Here is a 22168-nt window from a genome sequence, read left to right on the forward strand (position 1 = left end):
TGAAAAAAAAGTAGATTCCGAAGTCTTGATAAAAACTGATATCCAATGACCTAACACTATAATTTTATCCTGTATAACTTTTTTAAAGCCATGGGCTCACAGTCAAAAACTCCAAAAATACTGGCATGTTTGTAAAATATATTAAAAACCCCAGCAGTTTCTTAGAGGGTGGAAGTTTTTCATTTCAAAGCAATGTGAAAGCATTGGCAGTTTTTGTACCTGCATACCTCTGCAGTGACCTCAAGGCATCTCTGAAGAGGTGGATTCTGTCTCCAGGTTTGTTCAGTGTCTGCCCTGTGCTGGAGTTACCGAGAAGGCCAGCAGTCGGGTCCCTTCTTCCGCTGTAATACAGAAACTTTCTTCTGAGAAACATAAATGAGATCTGACCTGAGATTTCAAACATTAAATGGAAATGGGTCCCATTCACCACAGCTGGGACCACAGCCAAGCTGGTAACCTACAAATGAGAATTCGGTACCCAACTGCTGTTCTATCCAGCTGGAGAGTGTTTCTCTCTCCATAGTTCTTGTGTTTGAGTACAAGCTGCGATTTTGTTTCCTGCTTAAGTGTCTTCACTATCTAACCTCAGCAGTCTATTACACTTTGGTTAAAAGGGTTTCCTTCCTTTAAGTTGTTTTTAATTTCTTCTTTCTGAAGTAGACCTTTAGAAGATACCGCTGTAAATAACTTTGGTGTTGAAAGTATAGCTTTTTTTTTTTTTTAGTCTCTGAGTTTCTTAAAGATATATGTATTTAAAGACAAAATAGGTGGCAAGAGAGTTGGAAAAAGTTGCACACTTAAACATAACACCTCATTAAAGTGCATGTAACTGGAAGACTGCACTATCCTTAGAAATAGGAAGTTGATTAAAGTGAGCAATTAGGCAGGTGCTTTCTGCAGAATTTTTGATACGGGCATTGGTAAGAACGAGTACCAGTTCCTCATCTTGTGCTCACCCCAGTGCAGTTGCTCTGTAGATGTGGTGTTTGATTACTGTGTGGTCTTTATTTCTTTTTTGACTTACAGTTAGCCAACTTGTCTGAGCTGACAGTGGAAAAAGGCAATCAGGGAGTCACACTTGCACTCCTTGTACCTACGTAAAAGATAAAAATCAGTTTTTATTCTGAAGGAAGTGTAGCTGCTGCCGTCTGTTGAAGTCACAAGGCTTCTCTCCATCTTTGCTTTGCACTTTAAACATAGTTTAATGTTATTTTTATTGTCCCTTCCTTTCTTTCAATTAATAAAGATTAGAGGCTTTTGAAACACCTTACAAGGAAAGTTCCTTATCAAGTTCCCGATCAACAAAATATGTGTTCAATGCATTATTGCAACTGTTTTCACTTTTGAAATAAAAAGTTCAGGGAAATTAGAAATATCCAAGTGCACTTTGCTCTGTAAAGCTTTTGTGTGTTTAAAAAACTAAATTCTATAAATTGTGTATATAACTGCTGCACCTTAGTGACTTGGCTGTTTGGGAACACTGGTCCATGGGTATACCAAAAAAACCCCGGAATTCATTGTTGAATTGTAATTCTGGTCTGCCATTGCCAGAGCACTTAAGTAAAATTTGTGTATATAACTTTATGAATTGAGTCAAATATTTTCAGTTTTTATTTATGGAGCCAGCATTTGTCCTCATTTTAAAATGAGGTCAGGAAGGTCCTATTTTAAAATGGCACCCTAGCCTAGAAGTAGGTTTTCGGTAACTCGGTAGCCTCTGCATATTTGTTTGTTAAAACAGTATTTTAGGATTTCAAAAAAAATTATAATCTACTGTGTCTTGGGAGTCAGAACTGGGTTTTCTGGAATGGGAATACTGAAGATCATACAAGTGCTAAAATTTGCAAGGCTTCATCTTTCACGCCTAGATTTATAGGTAACAGATTCATTATGTATCAAAGGAAGTTGCTATCATTGTTCATTGGCTTTTATACAAGTGAATTGTCTGATTACGTGAAGATCTGGCCCTTGGGGAGAAGGAATCATGTGTTGGCCAGCTGTGCCTGGCTGCATTTCCCAGGGACTCGCGTGGAGCCACTGCGAGAACAGGGTTTTGGGCAGAGTGTGCAGAGCTGTTCAGACTTTAAGTTTCATTGTCTCTTAGGCTCCTCTGTAGCTGAGATTTTTTTTTTTTTTTTTTTTTTTTGGTGATAGGTTGTTACTATACTTATTGCTTGTCCACCACGATGCTGTATGTGCCTGAAAAAGAAAAATGCTGAGAAAAGAATTTGAATGAAAATACATAAAACTAGCAGCACAGCTTTTCCATGTATAGGGAAGATAAAGAAAAACATACTGAATGATTCCTCTCCATGCTAAACATACACGAAGATAGGATTTATGGAAGTTGCTTAGGGATTTTGGAGTTCCAGCTATCACGTGGTACAACTGCACATGGCCTTCCTTAAAACCAAGCAAGTGGGAATGCTGAGCTCGGGAAGAGGAGAGTGCTGGCTGTGCCGTTATAGCTGGTGAGAGGAGCTGGGGCCCAGATAAAGAATCACTCTTTCTCTTTTGCTGTTAGGCTTTTTTTTCCTTTTTTAGAGGTCAGATGCCATCCTTTAAGTGGAAAGAATACCTTGCTTAAAGCATGTTTTTTGATATGCTAAAATTCTTAGTGAAAAAAACATTTGTGATCTTTTATTCCCTTAGGAGTCTCAACAGTCCAGTTTTGGCACTGGAGAACAGAGTAAGTATATTAAACTTCCTGTAATATGTTTAGGTTTTTTGTTGTTATTCGGTATTCTTAGTATGTCACGTTTTTTAGAGAATGAGATTTTCCAGACTGGTCATAGGATGGAGTCTAAGTTAAGATTTCTGTACTTTCTCAAGTTTTAATCTGTAAAACAATTGCTTGATTTTCTTTTGCATTTTTTATTGAGATCTAGAAAGTTAAGACTAAGTTGTCAAGGTTGTTACTATCTTTTAGGGAAAAAAAAAAAAAATTGTCACGGTTTCTAATTCTTGAAAAAATGCCTTCACGGTTGATCTGATTGAAAATAGCTGAGTACTAAAACAAAACACCTTTAAAAAATTCAACTCACTGCTGGGGACACACTAGAAACCAAAATAGTCTTATGCTTATATTTCAATAGAAAAAGAACATTGCAGTTTCACTGTTAGTTTTCACTTTGTCATTTTAAAATTAGAGATCTGGTCAAGAACTCACATAGTAATATTCATAGTAATATCCTTTAATTTCTCGTCCCAGAATGCATTTTCAGGATTTAGATAAAAGCAGCTTTTATTTCTCTTTAACTGTAACATTGTTTTGAATATTACTGAAATTAATAGTTTAGCACAGGTAACATACCAGGTAAAATTGAATTAGAGTTGTGCTGTTACATTCCGAAACTCTTTCTGCTCCCTCTTGAAGTGATTAAACAGATTAAATAGTAAAAGAAGAATAGTTTATTCTTAGATATTCACAAGCAGCTTAATCTAAACACCTGGTGCAGTGGGGAATTAAGGAAACAAATTGAAACTTAATTCCATAATGCTAAACCATTGACTTACGTTATAGGAGCAACTGATCTTCAGGTGTGTGAATAGAGAGGCAAGGTTAGTCAAAACACAGAACCAGTTTTTAACTCCTGTTTGAATTTTCTGGAAACTTTTAACAGCCTCAGTTATTGTTTCTGTTGAACTATGCAATTTGCCAGAACTAAAGAAAAGGGAAGGAACCCCCCACTCCGAGACTGAAAAGCAGATTATATCAGTATGTATTCCTAGTGTAAGATTTGGTTTCTGAGTTTGATTTCTGGATCTAAACATTGCTCATCTGCTGAAAAGCTAAGTAGGGATGCTGAAAGAAGTCAGAGCTTGACAGTCTGATTTATATCCTGTATCCTACATATAGAAGGCAATAGATTAATCTTGATAGGAACAAAACAGTTTTTCACACCATTAATAACAAATTAAGTGTGTGTTTGTTTAGACAGCAATGATTTAAATAATTTTCTAGATTTTTTTTTTTTTTTTAATTAAATGAGGTGGGTTGACCCTGGCTGGACACCAGGTGCCCACCAAAGCCGCTCTATCACTCCTCAACTGGACAGAGGAGGGAAAATAAAATGAAAGGCTCTCGGGTCGAGATAAGGACAGGGAGAGATCACTCACCAATGACCATCACGGGCAAAACAGACTCAACTTGGGGAGAATTAACTTAGTTTATTGCCAATCAAACCAGAGTAGGGTAATGAGAAATAAAACCAAATCTTAAAACACCTTCCCCCACCCCTTCCTTCTTCCCGGGCACAGCTTCACTCCCGAATTCTTCACCTGCTCCCTGCCAAGCAGCGCAGGGGGACGGGGAGTGGGGACTGGGGTCGGTTCCTCACACCTTCCTCAAGGGGAGGAGGACTCCGCACTTGGCCCCTGCTCCACCGTGGGGTCGTCCCCGGGCTGCAGGTGGATATCTGCTCCACCGTGGGCCTCCCTGGGCTGCAGGGGGACAGCCTGCCTCACCGTGGTCTTCATCATGGGCTGCAGGGGAATGCCTGCTCCGGTGCCTGGAGCACCTCCTCCCTCTCCTTCTTCACTGACCTTGGGGTCTGCAGAGTTCTTTCACATATTCTCTCCGGCTGCAGATTCTATGCCCCGGCAACTTTTTCCCCCCCGTTCTTAAATCTGTTATCTCAGAGGCGCTACCGCCGTTGCTGCTGGGCTCGGCCTTGGCCAGCGGCGGGTCCGTCTCGGAGCCGTCTGGCCTTGGCTCTATCGGCTGTAGGGGAAGCTTCTGGCAGCTTCTCGCAGAAGCCACCCCTGTAGCCCCCCCCGCTACCAAAACCTGCCACGCAGGCCCGATACATTAAATTACTCGCTGTATTTAGTATTTTGTCTCTGCATCCGCTCACTTCAGTCTGTGGGAGATTGTACCTCACGTCAGCTAGTTGTTAGGTCTTCCTGTCTACGCAGCCATTGCTGGTTCATCCAAGAGTGTGTACTTCTGGCCACTTGGGAGTGACTTATTTTGCTGGCTGAGTTTTCAACTGTGCATTTCTTTTCTCTTCTTCTAGAACGATATAATCCTTCATCAAAAACATCCAATGGTCATCAATCCAAATCGTAAGTAGCTGTTGAGAAAACATTTTTCAAACAATAGTCTACTTTTAAGAGATTTGGAAAATAGCTGTTTCTTTTACTAGAATGTGTCAGTTCTTGCACAGACTCTTGTAGCATACTTCTCCTTGACTGGCAGAAGAAGGGGATCATCTTTAAGCAGCTATTTTCTAGGACAGCAGACCAAATACAGCACATTGGAATGAATAACAAATACACTGTGCTGCCTTTCCATTTCCCTGTTTTCTTGTCAGTTGTCAGGATGGGTGTGCAAGAGTTTAGACCTTGGAATTGGCTTGTGAACTAGAAAGGTATCAGCAGATAAGAAGGGGCAAGATGAAACGGGACTTAGCAAACGCGTGCATTGCAGAGCTGTCAGCTGGAAGCAGCTTGTAGCAGTTGCACAAATAGACAGGATGGGGAACTGTTTTGTATTGGAGGAGATAGAAAACTATGTTTGGGATCCAGTTAAGTTCATTCTACTCAGCCTCTTAACTGACTGGCAAACATTTCTATTAGTTATGCACACCAACCCAACATTTTACTTTGTCAATCATGCAACTGGGAGAAAAAATATAAAGCAATTGGAATATTCTAGATGACTGTAGTCCACCTTTCTCATACCTGAATATCAATTATGTGCTGTTAAAAGACTGTATCCAAACTAATACGTCCGTGAAAATAAAGGTTTACCAGCTGATTGTGTGTTTAATGAAAGTGGTTGTAGATTCTGAAAACTTGTTATTCTAAGTTAACATTTGTTGTAATGCAATCACAAAATGAAGTCTAGTTCTTCTGTTGGTCTGTGCACATGTTACAGTATTGGCAAGATTAAAAAGCACATGACCTATGGGAAGGGAATAGAACAAAAAGAACCCCCCCTCAATTATTGTACACTTACAGCCAGTTTCCCAAAAACATGTAGTTTAAGAAGATGCTCATATGCAGCCAGTTCAACAAGTGGTAGAAATAGAAGTTCACCATTTGGCTTTGCTTTTGTCATAGCAGTATAGACCACTAAGGTGGAACTGTGCTATTTCCGATAGCTGGGGAATGTGAGAACATCTAAGAAGAGGAGGTAGCATTGGACATGAGTTGAACTGGGATGCATAGGAAGAAAGTTGAGATGATGTTTACTGTGACAATACGGTTTTAAATCATTTTAAAAAAAAGTCTGATCTGGTCAAAAAAACTTTAAAAAGGAGATAAATGCATCTTTTGTGAAAGGATAGCAATGAGAAATATTTAAGGAACTAGATCCTAGAGCCTGGTGTTTCTTTTCAGATCATCAGTAGAACAGCTATACTGTGAAACTCAGAAGTATTAGACTTTTAATCCTTTCTCATTTTCTTTCTCCAGATGTGAATCGAACCAGACAGAGTAAGATGTTTTATTTCTGTAATCAAAGATGTTTTTCAATAAGCACAAAGGCCTTGTACGCTGCTATATGTTTTCAGTGTGTTCACATATTTTCAGTATTGTGAAATAGTGTGTGTATGTATGACTACCATAAATAATTATGGCTTTGTATAATAATAAAATAACTATGGCTTAGAACAGTTGCACTGTTGCCACGAGACAGGAAACAGCCACTAGTGTTAGCTTTCTTGATTCTATTTAAAACAGTATTCTTGGCCATTGTGTATAAGAATTTGAACATACACAAGTTAGCTCCTCCCACATTAGTAAATTGTGTCAAATTTCCTTTCTAAATTTAACAGTGAACTGGGGAGTCAAAGCACTAGAATCCTTATTCTTCTCTAAAGAATGACTTAACTCATGATTCTTAAACATTAAGTGTTAGAATGGCATCTTGTGGATATCACCCACGCAGCCTACTTCGTAGTATAAACAATAGCATGTTGAAATATAGAAGAATGCTTTGAAAGTAATTAAAGTACGTGGAAAAACTTGTCTCACTTTCTCCCTTTTACTTAGTATGTTGAAAGATGACTTAAAACTTAGCAGTAGCGAAGACAGCGATGGAGAGCAGGTATGTTCATTCAATCAGAGTTTCAGAAAAAAAAAATGCATTCATGGTTCAGTACTGCAGCAGTGTTCAATATTCCAACAGCAAAATGAGCAGCTTAAGAGGAGATTTACGATTAAGAAACAAAAATCAAATGGAATGTTTTTAGACAAACCTCAGGTATTCCTAAATGTAAACTTGGGGAAAATTATCTGTTTTGTGAAAACAGTATGCTTTTATCTAGAAAATCTTGTTTTACTGATTTCGAATGGGCTTTCTCTGAACATAAAATAGCAATAGTGTACTTTAAAACATATGTAAAGGCCCACCATTTAAAGATAGAACCCTTCATGTTCTGCCATTTAGTAGCTTGGGACTGTGTTTGGGATGATAGGGGATACTATATCTGTAACTGGCAGTATAGCAGCACCTTTATTTTTATTGAAAAGTCTCTTTTTTCCTCTTTGTCAATATTAACTTTGTGCAGCTTCTGCCAGAAATGGCATTTAGCGTGCTAAATTAAAAATACTTGTAGAGTCTGTGCTACGCAGCAGTAATCACATTCCTCTCTTGTTTCTTTTCTTCCTGTTCCCAGTTCTAGTGCTTGATTTTGTTCATGTGGAAAACTTTGAGATAGTACATGTAGTTGGTTAACTCCTAGTACTCTGGCCATCTCAAGAATAGCATTGTAAAATGTTGAATCATCTGTTTCAAAAAGATGGAAACATGGCATCAGTGAGTGCTGGAAATAGGAACTCTTAGAACTGTAGTCAGAATATGTAGGACTCAGATAATAGATTTGTGGTGAAAACTTGGAGAAAATAACTTTTTCTTTCTGTATAAGGAAAATGCTTATTTAAACTGCTTCAAGTACTGAATTAAGATGCTCTTCAGGCTAAATAATTTAAAAAATTTAAAGGCTCTAAATTGATGCTTTGCAACTTAATTGTATATACAATCCTAAAGTAACTTCTAGAAGCTTCATGCTTTTTTTCTTAATTGCAGGACTGCGATAAGACAGTGCCAAGGAGCACACCTGGAAGGTAGGCATTCCTGGTAGATTGCAGCATAAAAAGCAGAGTGGTGATATGCAGCCCAGTCAGCACTCTTGACTTGATCTTATTTTTAAAATTCATGTTTGTCTTTTGTCTTGTGTTAAAGCAAAAGGTGATTAGAATTTAATCAGTGATTAAATAGCATATATCCCATAAATTAAGCTAACCACTTTGGGAAGGGGGTCGGAAACAAAGGCTGTTGTTTGGTTCTGGGGTGAACTGTTCAATTATGTTGAATTTTCTAGTAAATGTTAATTAAAATATTACATTTTATTCTTTCTAATGAAAGGACTTCTAGGCTATGTTTGTGCCTTGGGAGTGTTTGTTGATTTTTCCTCATTTTTGTTTTCAGTAATTCTGAACCTTCACAGCATAACAGTGAAGGAGCAGATAATTCAAGGGATGACTCAAGCAGCCATAGTGGATCTGAAAGCAGTTCAGGGTCTGACTCTGAAAGTGAAAGCAGTTCCAGTGATAGTGAAGCTAATGAACCATCACAGAGTGCATCCCCTGAGGTAGGATCTGACATGTATTTGGGCTGTCTTCATTAGCTTGGCATTAATCCTGAGTTTTAAAAGCAGAAAAGATTAATTCTTAAACTCTTTAAAAAAAGAAAATAATAGACTGACAAACACGGGATCATTTTCAAGACGGACTATTCTTTTGCTGAAGTACCTGTAATTGGATATGGTAACAATTCTCTATATAAGCATGTATTTGATGTTTGAATTTGAGGTGATTTTTGCACTTTGGAGTAAGTTTTTACCACTTGGTACCACTTTTACCTGTTGGAGAGCGGAAGTTAGATGCAGTAACAGTACCTTAAAAAACTGCAGGCTTTTAGCCTGGAAAGCTATGGCAGCAAATATTGCCTGTTGATAGCAGTTGCTCCAGGTGAAGGAAAAATGAGAGCTGTTATTTGTACCTGTATTCATCGACCTATTTTTCATTTGTTATTTATCACAGGTTTTTTGGTGTGCCTCTTGCTTTGGCATGCAGCATAATACAGCTGTCCCATGGAAAAGATGGAAGAAATGTGAAATATTTTTTCTAATGCTGTTTTTTTATTTGTTTTTAGCCAGAGCCACCACCAACAAACAAGTGGCAACTGGATAACTGGTTGAACAAAGTTAATTCACATAAAGTGTCACCAGCTTCTTCTGTGGACAGCAATATCCCATCGTCCCAAGGCTACAAAAAAGAGGGACGGGATCAGGGGACAGGGAGCGGGTACACTGATCAAAGCGGATCCAAGGATTCGATTTCTTCTACACCGGGGCGAGATTCCAAACCCACCCAAAAGGGCTCGGAGAGCAGTCGCGGCAGGCAGAAATCACCTGCCCAAAGTGACAGCTCAACACAGAGGAGGACTGTAGGTAAAAAGCAGCCCAAGAAAGCAGAAAAGACATCTATTGAAGAGCCTAGAGGAGGTCTCAAAATAGAAAGTGAAACCCCAGTAGACATGGCAACAAATATACCTTCAAACAGGCATAAGGCAGCCACAAAGGGCTCCAGAAAACCCAATATAAAGAAAGAGCCCAAATCTTCCCCTCGGCCTACAACAGAGAAAAAGAAATACAAGGCTTCAAGCAAATCTGCCCAGAAATCCAGGGAATTCATAGAAACAGATACCTCATCCTCTGATTCAGATGAAAATGAGAGCCTGCCTCCTTCATCACAAACACCCAAATACTCTGAGAGCAATAGGACTCCTGTTAAATCTTCCATGGAGGAGGATGACGGCTTTTTTCGGCAAAGAATTTTCTCTCCTATGGAAGAGAAAGAGCTTCTTTCACCACTCAGTGATCCTGATGAAAGGTACCCACTTATTGTGAAGATTGACCTGAGCCTCTTATCAAGAATACCAGGGAAGCCTTACAAGGATGCTGATGCACCCAAAGTGGAAAAGAAAAACGTGCCAGAGAAGCACGCGAGAGAATCCCAGAAGCAGCCGTCTGACAAAAGTTCCACAAAAGGCAAAAGGAAACATAAGCAGGTGATAATTTTGTAGCGAGAGATTTACCTGTTACTTCAGCCCCATAGTGGATTGCTACTGGTGTCAAGCGTGTAGCCCAGCAGCCCAGATCATACCTCAATGTAGTGACTCTGAGCAATTTAGGAGATGACCTTGGCTAGCTGTTTTATGCAGAACACATTGATCATCCCTGTGCTGTTATAGTAGGGACTACTGGGATTTTCTTTTTTAGCAAAGAGGGGAAGGGAGAAGGTTGCACCAGTAGGAGTGTTAGCACTGTAGCTAGAGCTTGTGGAGGTAGTGCAGCTTCTGTACCTCTGAGTAGTGCATCCTGCCCTCTCATGCCTCCGCTTGATCTGGCAGCAGCCCTTATTGCGCTGCAGCCCAGGTCAGGCAGCTGATTCAATGGAAAATTCACCTGGCCAAAAAAAAAACCTAAAAAAAAAACGGGGGGGGAGGGAGCCAGTTTTCAGCTGGATCAGCTCCTTGAACCAGTGAATCATGCAATTACATATTGCCAGGACAAAGGATGGGCCTGGGGCATGGCAGCAGCAGAAACCATAATCTCAGGGGTGCTGCTTTACTGGGAGCAGAGGGATCTCTCCATAATGCTATTTAATCTTTCCTGAAAAAGCATTTCATCTTCCATGATTTTTATTTATAGTTGAAATGCCTGGGGGCAGTAAAATAGACAGGAATCGGTGGGGGAGCTGAATAGAAGTAATACTCTTGGAGAGGGGAATGGTAAGAAGTAGTTGGTGGTGTAATTTTAAACTGCTTTTAGAAACCTGAGAACATAGTCTGTATAAAGAGCAAACCTGTAGCTGTCAGATGAACTCAGTGATCCAATGAGTTTTTATAAATTTCTGGTTTCTGTGAAGTTAGGACTGTGAAGTCCTGGTCCAGGGATTCAAAAATTGCCATGCTACTCTGGACTTCATTCTGAAAATTTCATTTTGACAGGGATTTGGCAGTGGTTGTAAGACTTTGTTGACATGTGGAAATCAAAGGTTTATATGATATCATCCAGAGAGTCATTTGACTTTCCAGAGGTAGATAATTTCAGTTAAACCAGTTTTCCTACTGAGCAACCTAAGTAAACTTGATCACTTGCTGAAATTAGTGTAATCTAGGACACTTGACATGTAACTGCCAACAGAGGTTTCTCCTGTACTGTTCCTAACTAAGATTCCTGTTTTCTCTGGGTAAGGAAATGAAGTGAGAAAGTATGAGCTTTCTTTGTAAAACAGGAATAACTCTGACCAGTACAGTGATTAATTATTTTTTGCAAGTGTTACTGTATGATTCCTAATGTTCATGGGATTGCACTCATGCTTGCAATGGCTCTGAATACACTGACTTTTATTTCTTTGACCAGTACACATTTGGAGTTACAGCATTAAAGATTTGTGCTCTTACACCTAAACCAAAAAGCTTTGGCAAGATCAATTAAATTTAGGCTTTATCTCAGCAAATAGTCTGGTTGTTAATGGTTTTGAATCCTCAGATTACTCTGATGCTTACTGGTGCATGCTAGAGAAGATGCAAGCCTGTTTGAGGCAACTAAAGAAAACCCCACCCTTTCCCCCCACCCATCCAGTTTTTAGGTTTGTGAGTGCTCGGTGTGCAGCTGCCACCACTTGATTTCTACACTTTGTTTGCTCATGTGTTTCCTTGATGATAAGGCTCAGGGTTGCAGCATTGGTGTAACAAAAATGAAACCTTTTGGGTTTGAACCTGGGTTATGTTTCCAGATGACTTCTTCTGTGAGGCCCTCTTTTCCATTTTATTCACTGTATTGATACTTCCAGTGCTTGCTGAAGACAGCTTAGAAATTTACCTTCAAGACCCTTTGACTTTAGGATTAAATTTATATAAAAGTCTAGTCTTCAAGTCTCTGAGCTTACTGTAATAGGCTGTAAGACTTTTACCTTTTCCTGACATTCACTGTGGCCTAACCTATGTTAGGCTCCACAACATAAAATCTGTCTCCTGATCTCTTAGTGAAGCCTTTAGCAGATTTTTCCAGTGTTTCATGGTGATAATATGTTTGTGCTAAAACGAACAACTTAGCTGCTACTTCTTTTATGCAGGTTGGTAATTTAGAAGCCAGACTTTGGTTTTCGTTATGTTCCAATATCAGGGTCTGGTCAAATATTTGATATGGGCTAGATGTTGTAGGGCATGTTTTTGTGGTCTGTATATATCTTATTCTGTACACTGCAAAATGCCTGCTAAATTAAGTCTCTTAATGTGGAACGTTTGCCACTCCCAGTGAAGCTGTAAATGTGGATGTTTGCCTGGATGTTTCTTGTTTGCTTTATTCAGAATGAGGATGAAAACAGAGCCAGTGAAAGCAAGAAAACAAAACTGGAAGAAAAAGCTCCATCAGGACACAAGACTTCTAGCAGTAGGGAGTGAGTATCTTGGCTATGTTTTCAACATTGAAGGCTCAAGGTGATCAAGGAGAAGATGGGTGGCTGTCTTCCCCCCTCTTTTCCTCCCCACCCCCAACAAAGTGTTTCTTCATTATTAATCACTGGGTACAATTTCATTGTTTCTTACCCTTCAGACAGATTTACTTCAGAGTTTCTGCTGGTAGTTGGTGGAAATTAATTTCCATAACCAAAAACATTGGCCAAGGACAATTGTTTTACTTAACAGAAGTAAGGTAATCCCTCATGTGAAGGGTTGGTGTATTGTGGAATATGTGTTTCCTGGTTTTTCGCAAAAAAATTATACCAAAACTTGTATAATTATGTCATGGAAAATATTTCTATATAGTGAGTAACTGCCAAATTACAAATACGTGAGAAGCTGCAGTACGTTGGATGCTAGAAACCTTTTTTGCCCATTCTGAATTAAACAGTGTCTTACTATTTGTTAGGAAACAGATATAGAATGAACGGGTGCATTTCTAGCTTGACTATGCTTTTTTACCTGTTATTTCTGATATTTGCTTGATCGTCAGTGCAGTTGTCTGAAGGACATTTAATTTAAATGAAACTATATGATTTTATAAAAATACTGTGTAGAAATAATTATTATGGGAAGCCAGGAATAGCCAACAGTAGTCCTCAGCAGCCAAGGTAAGAGTGTACTGAAAGGCTACACTGAGAAGGCTTTCCAGTTTCCTGGGTTCCAGAGAATATTTATCTGGACCATCTTTTTTCTGAGCTGTTAGGCTGACTAGTCTGCAACAGACAGGCTGGCGCTAACATTGGCATTAGTTTCTTGTGTTGTAAGTGTTTAGGGTGTTTTTTTAAGAACTGTTGTAGGGATGTGGTTTTATGGTTAGAACTTGTCTGCTGTGTTTTCAGGTCAGAACAAATAAAATGGTGAAAACGAGTTTAATCTGGCTTCGTAGAAACCTATTCACCAGATGATTATTCTCTTTCTTTTCCTCCATATCTGGTTTGCTAGGTCTAACAATAAAAAATCTTGTTTGTTTAAAAAAAATTTTTTTTTTATTATTTAAAAATTTTTTTTAAAGTGTTGTGGTGTTGGGTTTTGGGGTTTTTTTGGGTTTTGTTTTTTTAAGGAAAGAAGCACAAAACCTGAATTTGTTCATTTTGTCCAGGTCTTCAAAGCCAAGTGCTGTTAAAGAGAAGGATTTACTGCCGTCTCCTGCTGCCCCAGTCCTGCAGAAAGATTCCAAGCAAGAACACGGGTCCCGGAAGAGGACGGTCAGTCAGTCATCATCCTTAAAGTCCAGCAGCAACCTTAGCAAGGAGAGTAGTGGTGGCACTAAAAGCAGCTCATCTTCTAAACAAAAGAAGACGGAGGGGAAGGGTTCTAGCAGTGCTAAAGAAACCAAGGTAAAGGGCTTATTCTGTAAATGCCTTAAGCCTGTTTCTTTGCTTTGCAGTTTGACATGCTCAGTGTGATCTAAACAATAATTGGCAGTTCAAGTTAAAATGTAACTAGTTTTAGATATGCATTGTTTCATGTCATGGTGCTTAAGTACCTTGGGAGTCTATAAATTAGAAAACAACTTGGGAGAGATCATGGAATACTAATGCTTATTCCTCCCAAATTCTTATGTTAATCAGTGAAATGTGTTTAGTCATCTTCTGATTACTGATGATGCTTATTTATTGTTTAATTTGTTCATAAGAAATATCACTAGAAAGCTGTTTCCACAACAGTAAATGGAACAATGAGGTTACTCTTGTCTCGTCAGAGCAGATACAGATCTTGTCCTGATTTTTAAGGAGAGCAGGAGCTTGGCCCACGCTCGGTGCTAGGGTGCGGAACTATAGCTCTCATTTAATGACATTGTAGGACCGCAGAAAGATTATTTTAACTCCAGCTCGGGAATGTACAGCACTCTCTGTGGTTAGAGTGGAGAAAACATGGTTATAAAGATGGTGCAGAAAATGTTTTTTAAGAGATTTAATTTAGGAAGATACTTAGATGTGATGGAATTTAAAAATATTATAGGAAAACTGTACTCTTAGGTCACTAAATTTTAATATGCTTTTTCATCAGTATAGAAATGTGTATTACTGGACAGAAATTAGCCTGTGAGGACATCTGAGAGTATGTTGTTGAATACCTGTGATGAGCAGTTTCTGTTGTATAGCCAAATCTTGAGGGTAGTACGTTTAACTGGGGGGGATTTCACCTTTGTCTTTGCGATTCCAATGTGTGCTGCAGGTGCTGGCGCGGCTGTCTCCGCGCTCTCTGCAGCAAAGCCCCAAAGCCTCCGAGAGGCTGTGGAAGCTCCAGTAGTTTGAGGAGCTGCTAAACCTCAGTAGTTGGATTTGTAGTCTCTGAAAAGCTTAGAAGCAAAGTCTGAAAATGTTCCAGAAAGATAGTTGATTTGGGGAGGAGTAAAGCAGCAAATAGACATTAGCGATGGCAGAAAGTAACTTAGTCATCAGGGTGGAGTTCATGAACAACTGAACTGGGTGACACGCTGTATTACTTCAGATGCTAATACCGTGAGATTTTAGAAGCCTGGCAGGGTTGCGTATATCCGTGGCTGTGTAAAACACTTCCAGGTACTATAGATAGTGAATTTACCTTACAGGCTGAGGCTTTGCCCTTTCTTTATTCATCAGTATAGAAACGTCCCTAAGCCAGTTGTTAATTTGTGAGATGTTTATCATTTTATACTTCAGATATGCTTAGTCATGCCTTTCTTAAAGTAGCATATACTCTTCCTGCATTGCACTGCATGTTTTGTTATTGTTTCTACGTTACAATGGTAGATAGTATGTTGCTGTGCAAATCTGGTGCCTTGCAGCTCCAGGATCCTTCTGGTTAGCAATAATCTGATAAATGTAGGTTATGAAATACATCTGTATAGATGGCCTTTGATCATGATAAATCAAGAGAGCAGAAAACACATATGAAGCTGGGGAGTTGTTTTAAACTTTTTAGCTGCTAAAAATGGATTCGCTTAGGATTCACAGAATGTTTCTAGTGTCCAGTCTTTAGCCTGAAGTGTCATGTCGAGCTGGGACAGAGGAGCAAGGACAGTGTGTTGTGAAGACCGCTAACTTTTCTCCCTGAAGATGATGCTTATCCGTCCAATTTTTTTTTTTTTTCCACCAAGGCAAAGACATTCAGCAGAGTGTATTATTGATAGAAATGAGAAATCATAAAAATATTCATCATCTCTTTGTTAGAGTGGAAAAACAGGACTTAGAAACAGTGACATGGGAGATTCAGGGAGGGATTTCCTGGACCCGGGTGTGTCTAGAAAGCCTTGGCTGCATTACTTCCTCTAATGGGGATCTCCTGGTGCATTAGTGAGGAGCTTGATTACAGCCTCTATGTGTACCTCTGTGCTGGCATTAGGTGAAAGCCTCATGAAGCTGTGTTACTGTCTGTTGTGAATGGCAGCTAAAGCAGCTGCAAAACTGACCTTATTGCATATAAAGTGTGAAGTCATGGAGGAAATTTATACAACAAATGCTTTTCTTGAAGGCCGGAGGAGATTTAACTGTTCTTTAAATTTATTATTTGGCAACAATTTTCCTTTCAGGAAAAGATTCTGAACAATTCCTCAAACTGCCCTCCTGCATCTGCTCAGTCTACGGAAAGTTCAAAGTCAAGAAGAGCAAAACTTGTTTTTGATGATAGGTAAGAACCGCAAAAGGTGCCTTTCCCTTTGTGGGGCTGTGAATCTCGGAGTGTAGCCAGCTCCCTGCGGAGCAGAGTTGTCGTTTTGCTTCACAGAAGCTGTTAAGCCAAGCTCACACTCTGGAGAGCTGCGCTTTGTTCCTGCAGCGGTGTGCTTGTCTGACTGCTCCCTCTGCCATTTACTTGGCAGGCAGCGCAGTCCTTGAGGGGGAACTGTAGCCTGCCCTGTGCATTCCTGCCGAGCATAAAAAGCCCACGCAGTAGACTTAAATAGCTCAGGTTGTTCCGTTTTTAAGTGCTGATGGGGCCTTTTCACCTTAGCAGGACACTGCCACTACCTATCTGCCTGTTCTCTTCTCAACAGTCAGGAGATTGTGGTCATTGATAGTAAAGAGGAGCCATCGTTTTTTGAAATTCCGGATCCATAAGAGCAGGATTGGGCTTTAATCCTGTGGGGTCAGAGAAAGTATCTTGAGAAGAAAATAAAACCAGTATTTTACCGTCTTGTGCAGACTTGAGGTTTCACTTGTACCAATTCAAATCTCAGCACAACGCTTGCTCTTAAAGCATTTCTCTTTGTTGTTCTTTAAATTCACTTCACAGATAAAATTATGTTTCTACTAAACGTAAAAGTAGCTTCCTGGTTAAGAAATACTCGGAAGTGGGCAAGCGAGCTGGTTAGTGTTTTTCTCCTGATAGTTATTCCTTAAACAAAAAAAAAGAAAGCTGAGGGAATTTGATGATTAGAGTAAGCTATCAATCATTTAGGACAAAATAGTTTGTGGGGATTTTGTAATTATTCCAAGACAAAACAGGGCCAAGAAATTGAGATAAGATAAAAAAAAAAAAATCTGAATGTGTATTGAAGTATAGGAAGACATAATGAGAGCACCCTCCAAGGAACAGTCATTTTGCTTTGGAATGGTGACGTGTTATAACCTTATGGTTATGATAGATACATTTTAGGATTTCTTGGGCCTAGAACTGATTGAACTAATTTTGTAGGTATATAATCTTTTTAATATTAACTGTTGCTTTGTAATGACATCAATTTCCTGTAAGTGGACAGTTAAAAATGTTGATTTCAGATACCTTTAATTCTTAGACAAGTAAGATAGGATGGATGGGAGAATTTATTTCAAACTGTAATCAACTCATAGGTAATATGTTAATATATTGAAATGTATAATTACACTTTTATGATTACCTTCTCATCTAGTTGTGAAAGTAATTTAGCATTGATTGTCTTGGGTGGCTAAGCAAAAGCAATTAACACCTGAATGCATCTTGATTTATTTTGTATTATTATCATAGTTTTTAACCATTTCACACCCTCAGTAATGCCAGTCCTGGAGGTGCTGGATTAATTTGTTCTCAAATTTTGTAGTTTTTTCTTTCCCCTGCTCCTGTTGTCAGTCAAGCGTTTGGTTTGCTTGGCTATCAAATGCAATAAATTTAACCAAGTCATGTGTACTTCCAATTTGCTTGAAATACTGTTTTGAATTACCTGAAACTAGAGAACTAAATTTAAACTACTTTTAACAATTTTATCATACTGCAACTAATCATACTGGTTAACTGTTTTCACAACTTTTTAAACAGTTTTATCATAGTGTGTAGCTCCTGTAACTTGATTTAGACAGAAAAGATAGGAAATTTAGCAACATTAAGAACTTCAGTCAAAAAAGGAAATGCAATGTGGATGGGGCTGAGTCCATAAATTTGTGTCCTCTGTTGCAGGACTTACTCAGCTGATCATTATTTACAAGAAGCAAAGAAGTTAAAACATAATGCAGATGCATTGGTAAGTAAATCTCCAGTACTTATCCAATGTTTGCACATTGTACTGGGGTTTGTTTACTGCCTTTGCCATTTTGCTGCCCTTCTGTACTGGAGCTTTCTTGTACTTCCTCTCTGTTTTTTGTCCTTAAAAGTTTTTTTCCAATCTCCTCAGTCTGACAGGTTTGAGAAGGCTGTGTACTACCTAGATGCTGTAGTGTCGTTCATTGAGTGTGGGAATGCATTGGAGAAAAATGCTCAGGAATCCAAGTCCCCGTTCCCTATGTATTCAGAAACTGTGGAATTAATCAAGTAAGCATTGCAAAGCATATACAAAAGTCAAGTGGGTGGGAAAGAGGTCTGGAAATCGGAGCTTCTAGATTTACTAAAGTTTTGCCGCCAGCTTTTGAAAACTTTTATCGTTCTCTAATAAAACTGGATCGCTTACTAGTTCCAGTTGCTGAGACTTAAAGTGGTTTCGTGAAGGTTGAGATCCTTTCTGCTAAGGTTCTTGGAGTCTCTCTACAACGTGTAACACATGAGAAGCAAAATTACTTCAATTACTACCTAGCCAGCATTTTGCTTAGGGTCTGAGAGAGGTTCCTGAAATGGTGAAGACAGTTGAAACTAGAAATTCATAAGAAAGGTAGTGTTTTGCGATTGATAAATGATACTGTAGTCTTTATTTTGTTGTTTCCTTGATGTCTTTGTAGATACACTATGAAACTGAAGAATTACTTGGCACCGGATGCTACGGCTGCAGATAAAAGGCTAGCAGTGCTTTGGTATGTGTATTCTGAACTTACTACAATGCACTGATTAATTTCAAATGTTTTATCTACATGAAATGCTGTACTACACTGAGTTCTCAGGTGTTTCTGAACCAAATATATGAGTTTTCCACTTGGCTGTACATGAAGATTAATGCTGTGTATCTGATTACTGGAAATTGGGGCAGAGGGGATGTTGACAACAAGGGCCAAGTCCTTGAAATATTAAGGAGTAACAGCAGAAGGGATGGGAGTCCTTCCTATGTACACACCCAGTGATAAGTCAAAATTTGGACTGGCTGTAAAGAATTGTCACTAGCCTCTTAGATTAATGAAATGGCTGCAGCAGGTGTAGAGGACCAGAATCAATTGGTGTCAAGTGGAAAAGAAAGGGGAGGCCGTGGCAGAATCTCAGTATGTCCTGACACAAGCAAAAAATAAATGAACTCCTTGTCTAGGAAGTAACTTAGTGTTGTCTTCTAAGTTGAGAACTGGATTATATTAGCCAGATCACTGAAAATTATAGTTTCAGCTTAAGGCACACAGAACTATTTTTATTTCCTTGAGAATTTAAAGGTGCTTATGGATTTTTTAGTTGAGTTACAACTTGAGAGTTGGCAGAGAAAGCTTTAAAGACACAGCTGCTAGTTTTTTGAACTTCAGTCAGTTGTGATAAACTTGACTTTAACTGTAAATGTTTTGTTATTCTGTCTTTGGTCAGTCTTCGGTGCCAATCTCTACTATACCTAAGGCTTTTCAAACTGAAAAAGGAAAGTGCATTGAAATATTCTAAAACTCTGACTGAACATCTGAAGGTAATTGCATATGTATTTTATTAAAATATTAAAACCTAATCAAATTAAAGCTCTACATCACTTAAAATTCCTGAATCCAATTCTCAGACTGCTACATGTGAACTTGGAATATACCCTATTCAGAGCTGGACCTTGAAAGTATTTTAAAGTTCAGTAGTTTAAAACTGGGAAGACACAGCATGGCTGTCATAACCCTACTGGTCCTAGCATGATAAGCTCTCTATTAATAATTTGATTGAGCTTTTGTCTTCTTTAATAAATTTAGTAGGCTTCAAGGAGAATTTAAAAATGTTTTTTCTTGCTGCAGATATAACAATCTGAAACTTCACTTTCATGTTTAAGCTTAAGGGAATTCAGGATCTATGGGTGTATTACATGGGCTGCAGCTATTCAGCCTTCGCAAAAGCTGGCGCCAGAGCCAACTTCTAATTCAAAACCAAATTGGTCTTTCTGAATTTTTGTTGTTTGCAGTGGTCTGTTAGATATTTGTTTTTAATTCACCCCTCCCAGTGAATTTATCTAAATTCCTGTGGAACTGATTTAAAAGTGCTGTCAGGGAAAGGAGATTGAGAGATGTCCTTTGAATGAATTTATCTGAATCAAGATGTTGCAGATGAGAAAAACAGTTATGTTACTTCTGTAATGTTAGTCAGGCCTTAATCCAAACTGAGATTTTCAAAGGAACACTTGGGGGTATGTAGCTAATGTCACTGGGTTTCTCTGAAACTTCCAGCTATCAATACTAAGAGGAAACAGGCTCATCACATGCCTGACTTCTCTGGTTTTTTGAGACATCTTTAATTGTTCAATGCTAGTAATAACAGATTTCTTCCTATTAATGGGCTGAAGAAACCAAAACGTTCTCGTAAGAGGCAATGGGATATAATGATTAGAACAGAGGACTATTCCAATCATATATATATATTTAGTGGCCTTCTTTGTGTTACTAAAATAATCCCTTAATTCGTGACTTAATCATCAGTAAAAAAGGATATTTTCCCAAATTTGAATTTACTTTGATATTATTCAGAATGTTGGTTATTGCTTAAAAGAAAAACTACAAAAATTAATTTGGTCAAAAATAACCAATTAAATAACCAGATGAAGTATAACTAGTTAAAGTATGAACATAAATCATGTGACAAATTTATTTTTCCTCAAACAGAATTCCTATAATAATTCTCAAGCACCATCACCTGGTATGGGAAGGTAAGTAGTAAAAGCTGTTACCTGTATTTCTCAACTTCTAACTAGTTTTCTACATAAACTGTGTGCCTGGGGTGCTCAAAGAGTAGCTTTTCACTCTTTAAAGTGTTGGGGTGGTTGTTCTAAGGGTGTAGATTTTGATTCAGACGTTTGCATAATTATTCTCATAAAAGGTTTGGAAGACTGCTGCTTGTGATAGTGCTCTGCAGAGAGTTTGTCAAGCAACTCCTTGTTGCAAAAAAAAAAAAAAAAAAAAGGGTCAGTGTGTCACTAACACACAAGTCGCCTATCTCAGTGAGTTTTGTTGTTTTATTTAATGCTTTTCCCCTCAAAACAATAGCTTTATTAGTGCTGCAAGCCCAGAAGGTTACAAGTACTTCAGGATTGTCTGTTCCATAGTATAGCAATTTACTTCTATTCTTTAAAACTTAACAATAGACCTTTGATAGATTACTCTGTGAGTTTTAGGAGGGCATTTCAGATGTGCATCGTGTTATCTGAAAGTGTAATATTACGGCAGTATAGTTACCATGTAGTTGAAATGTTTTAATTATTATTCTTTAAGGTTCAATTTATTTAAACAATGAATTTAAGATTTTATTGAGTTAAAAGATGATGAGGTTTGGTGGTTAAGTTTTGGCCGTGAAGCTAAAATGTTAAGAACTGGAGGATGCTCAGCAGTTGTTACCAGCTTGTGCATTTCATTTGTTGAAGGGCAAATCCTGACTTCTTGATGTGTAAAGTGGGAGTGCTTTAGCACCTCGCACCCTGAGGTGTGGGAAGAGAGGTCTTAGAGGGCATCTTACAGCATGATGTGCCTGAAGTACATATATGTATGCATTTTACAGTTTAATATTTTTCTTTGGATAAGCAGCAAGCCTGTCGGTATGCCGTCTCCAGTCTCTCCAAAGCTGTCTCCAGGGAATTCAGGAAATTACTCTTCCGGGGCAGCCAACCCTTCAGGGAGCGGGTCTTCGGTGACGATTCCCCAGAGGATCCATCAGATGGCAGCCAGCTACGTCCAAGTTACGTCCAACTTCCTCTATGCCACTGAAATTTGGGACCAAGCCGAACAGCTGTCTAAAGAACAGAAAGGTAAGGGCTGGCACAGGTGGATTATAACATCGGATGTACCAGAGTGTGCTGAAACACTTACAGGCTTTGACTTTTGGAGTTGCAGTTAATGGTGCGCAGGATGCTTAACCAGGTCCTCTGCAAAAGTAAGGTGGAAAGTTACACCTTCGATTACAGTGATACCCAAGCTGGTTGTCTTGGTTGTCAAGGTATTGTTGGAGATGTAATGTTTCCTACCAGCTATGTGTTTAAAAAAAAAAAATATTTGTTGCATTTCCTGTAAAATGTTTGGTGTAGGAAGAGGAACTTGGTACATTTCCGTTTCTGAAATACCTAAGTGAAATACACATTTGAGGGGGGAGGCCAAGGAA

The 22168-nt window shown here is 38.8% G+C and overlaps 1 protein-coding gene across 7 annotated transcripts in view; it reads left to right on the forward strand.

Moving 5' to 3' along the window:
* The window catches only part of AFF4 (AF4/FMR2 family, member 4), a 54835-nt gene that overhangs the window by 25068 nt on the left and 7599 nt on the right, over positions 1 to 22168 (forward strand). For 5 of the 7 annotated variants that reach the window (XR_775106.1, XM_010578809.1, XM_010578811.1 and 2 more), the window contains exons 6-21: positions 2653 to 2689; positions 5019 to 5067; positions 6421 to 6441; positions 7000 to 7054; positions 8036 to 8073; positions 8438 to 8600; positions 9164 to 10081; positions 12389 to 12477; positions 13641 to 13878; positions 16056 to 16153; positions 17894 to 17957; positions 18108 to 18244; positions 18646 to 18717; positions 19424 to 19517; positions 20683 to 20726; positions 21595 to 21818. Coding sequence is in view for 6 of the 7 variants with exons in the window: in XM_010578809.1 (XP_010577111.1) it covers positions 2653 to 2689; positions 5019 to 5067; positions 6421 to 6441; positions 7000 to 7054; positions 8036 to 8073; positions 8438 to 8600; positions 9164 to 10081; positions 12389 to 12477; positions 13641 to 13878; positions 16056 to 16153; positions 17894 to 17957; positions 18108 to 18244; positions 18646 to 18717; positions 19424 to 19517; positions 20683 to 20726; positions 21595 to 21818 (2341 nt within the window). In the remaining variant the exon portion in view is untranslated. Of the gene's footprint in view, positions 1 to 2652; positions 2690 to 5018; positions 5068 to 6420; positions 6442 to 6999; positions 7055 to 8035; positions 8074 to 8437; positions 8601 to 9163; positions 10082 to 12388; positions 12478 to 13640; positions 13879 to 16055; positions 16154 to 17893; positions 17958 to 18107; positions 18245 to 18645; positions 18718 to 19423; positions 19518 to 20682; positions 20727 to 21594; positions 21819 to 22168 lie in introns of those variants that run through there. The other 2 variants (XM_010578814.1, XM_010578813.1) reach the window with 2 other exon arrangements.

Source organism: Haliaeetus leucocephalus, unplaced genomic scaffold, assembly GCF_000737465.1.
Source record: "Haliaeetus leucocephalus isolate CR32 unplaced genomic scaffold, Haliaeetus_leucocephalus-4.0 Scaffold656, whole genome shotgun sequence".
In the NCBI taxonomy this organism is placed as follows: domain Eukaryota; kingdom Metazoa; phylum Chordata; class Aves; order Accipitriformes; family Accipitridae; genus Haliaeetus; species Haliaeetus leucocephalus.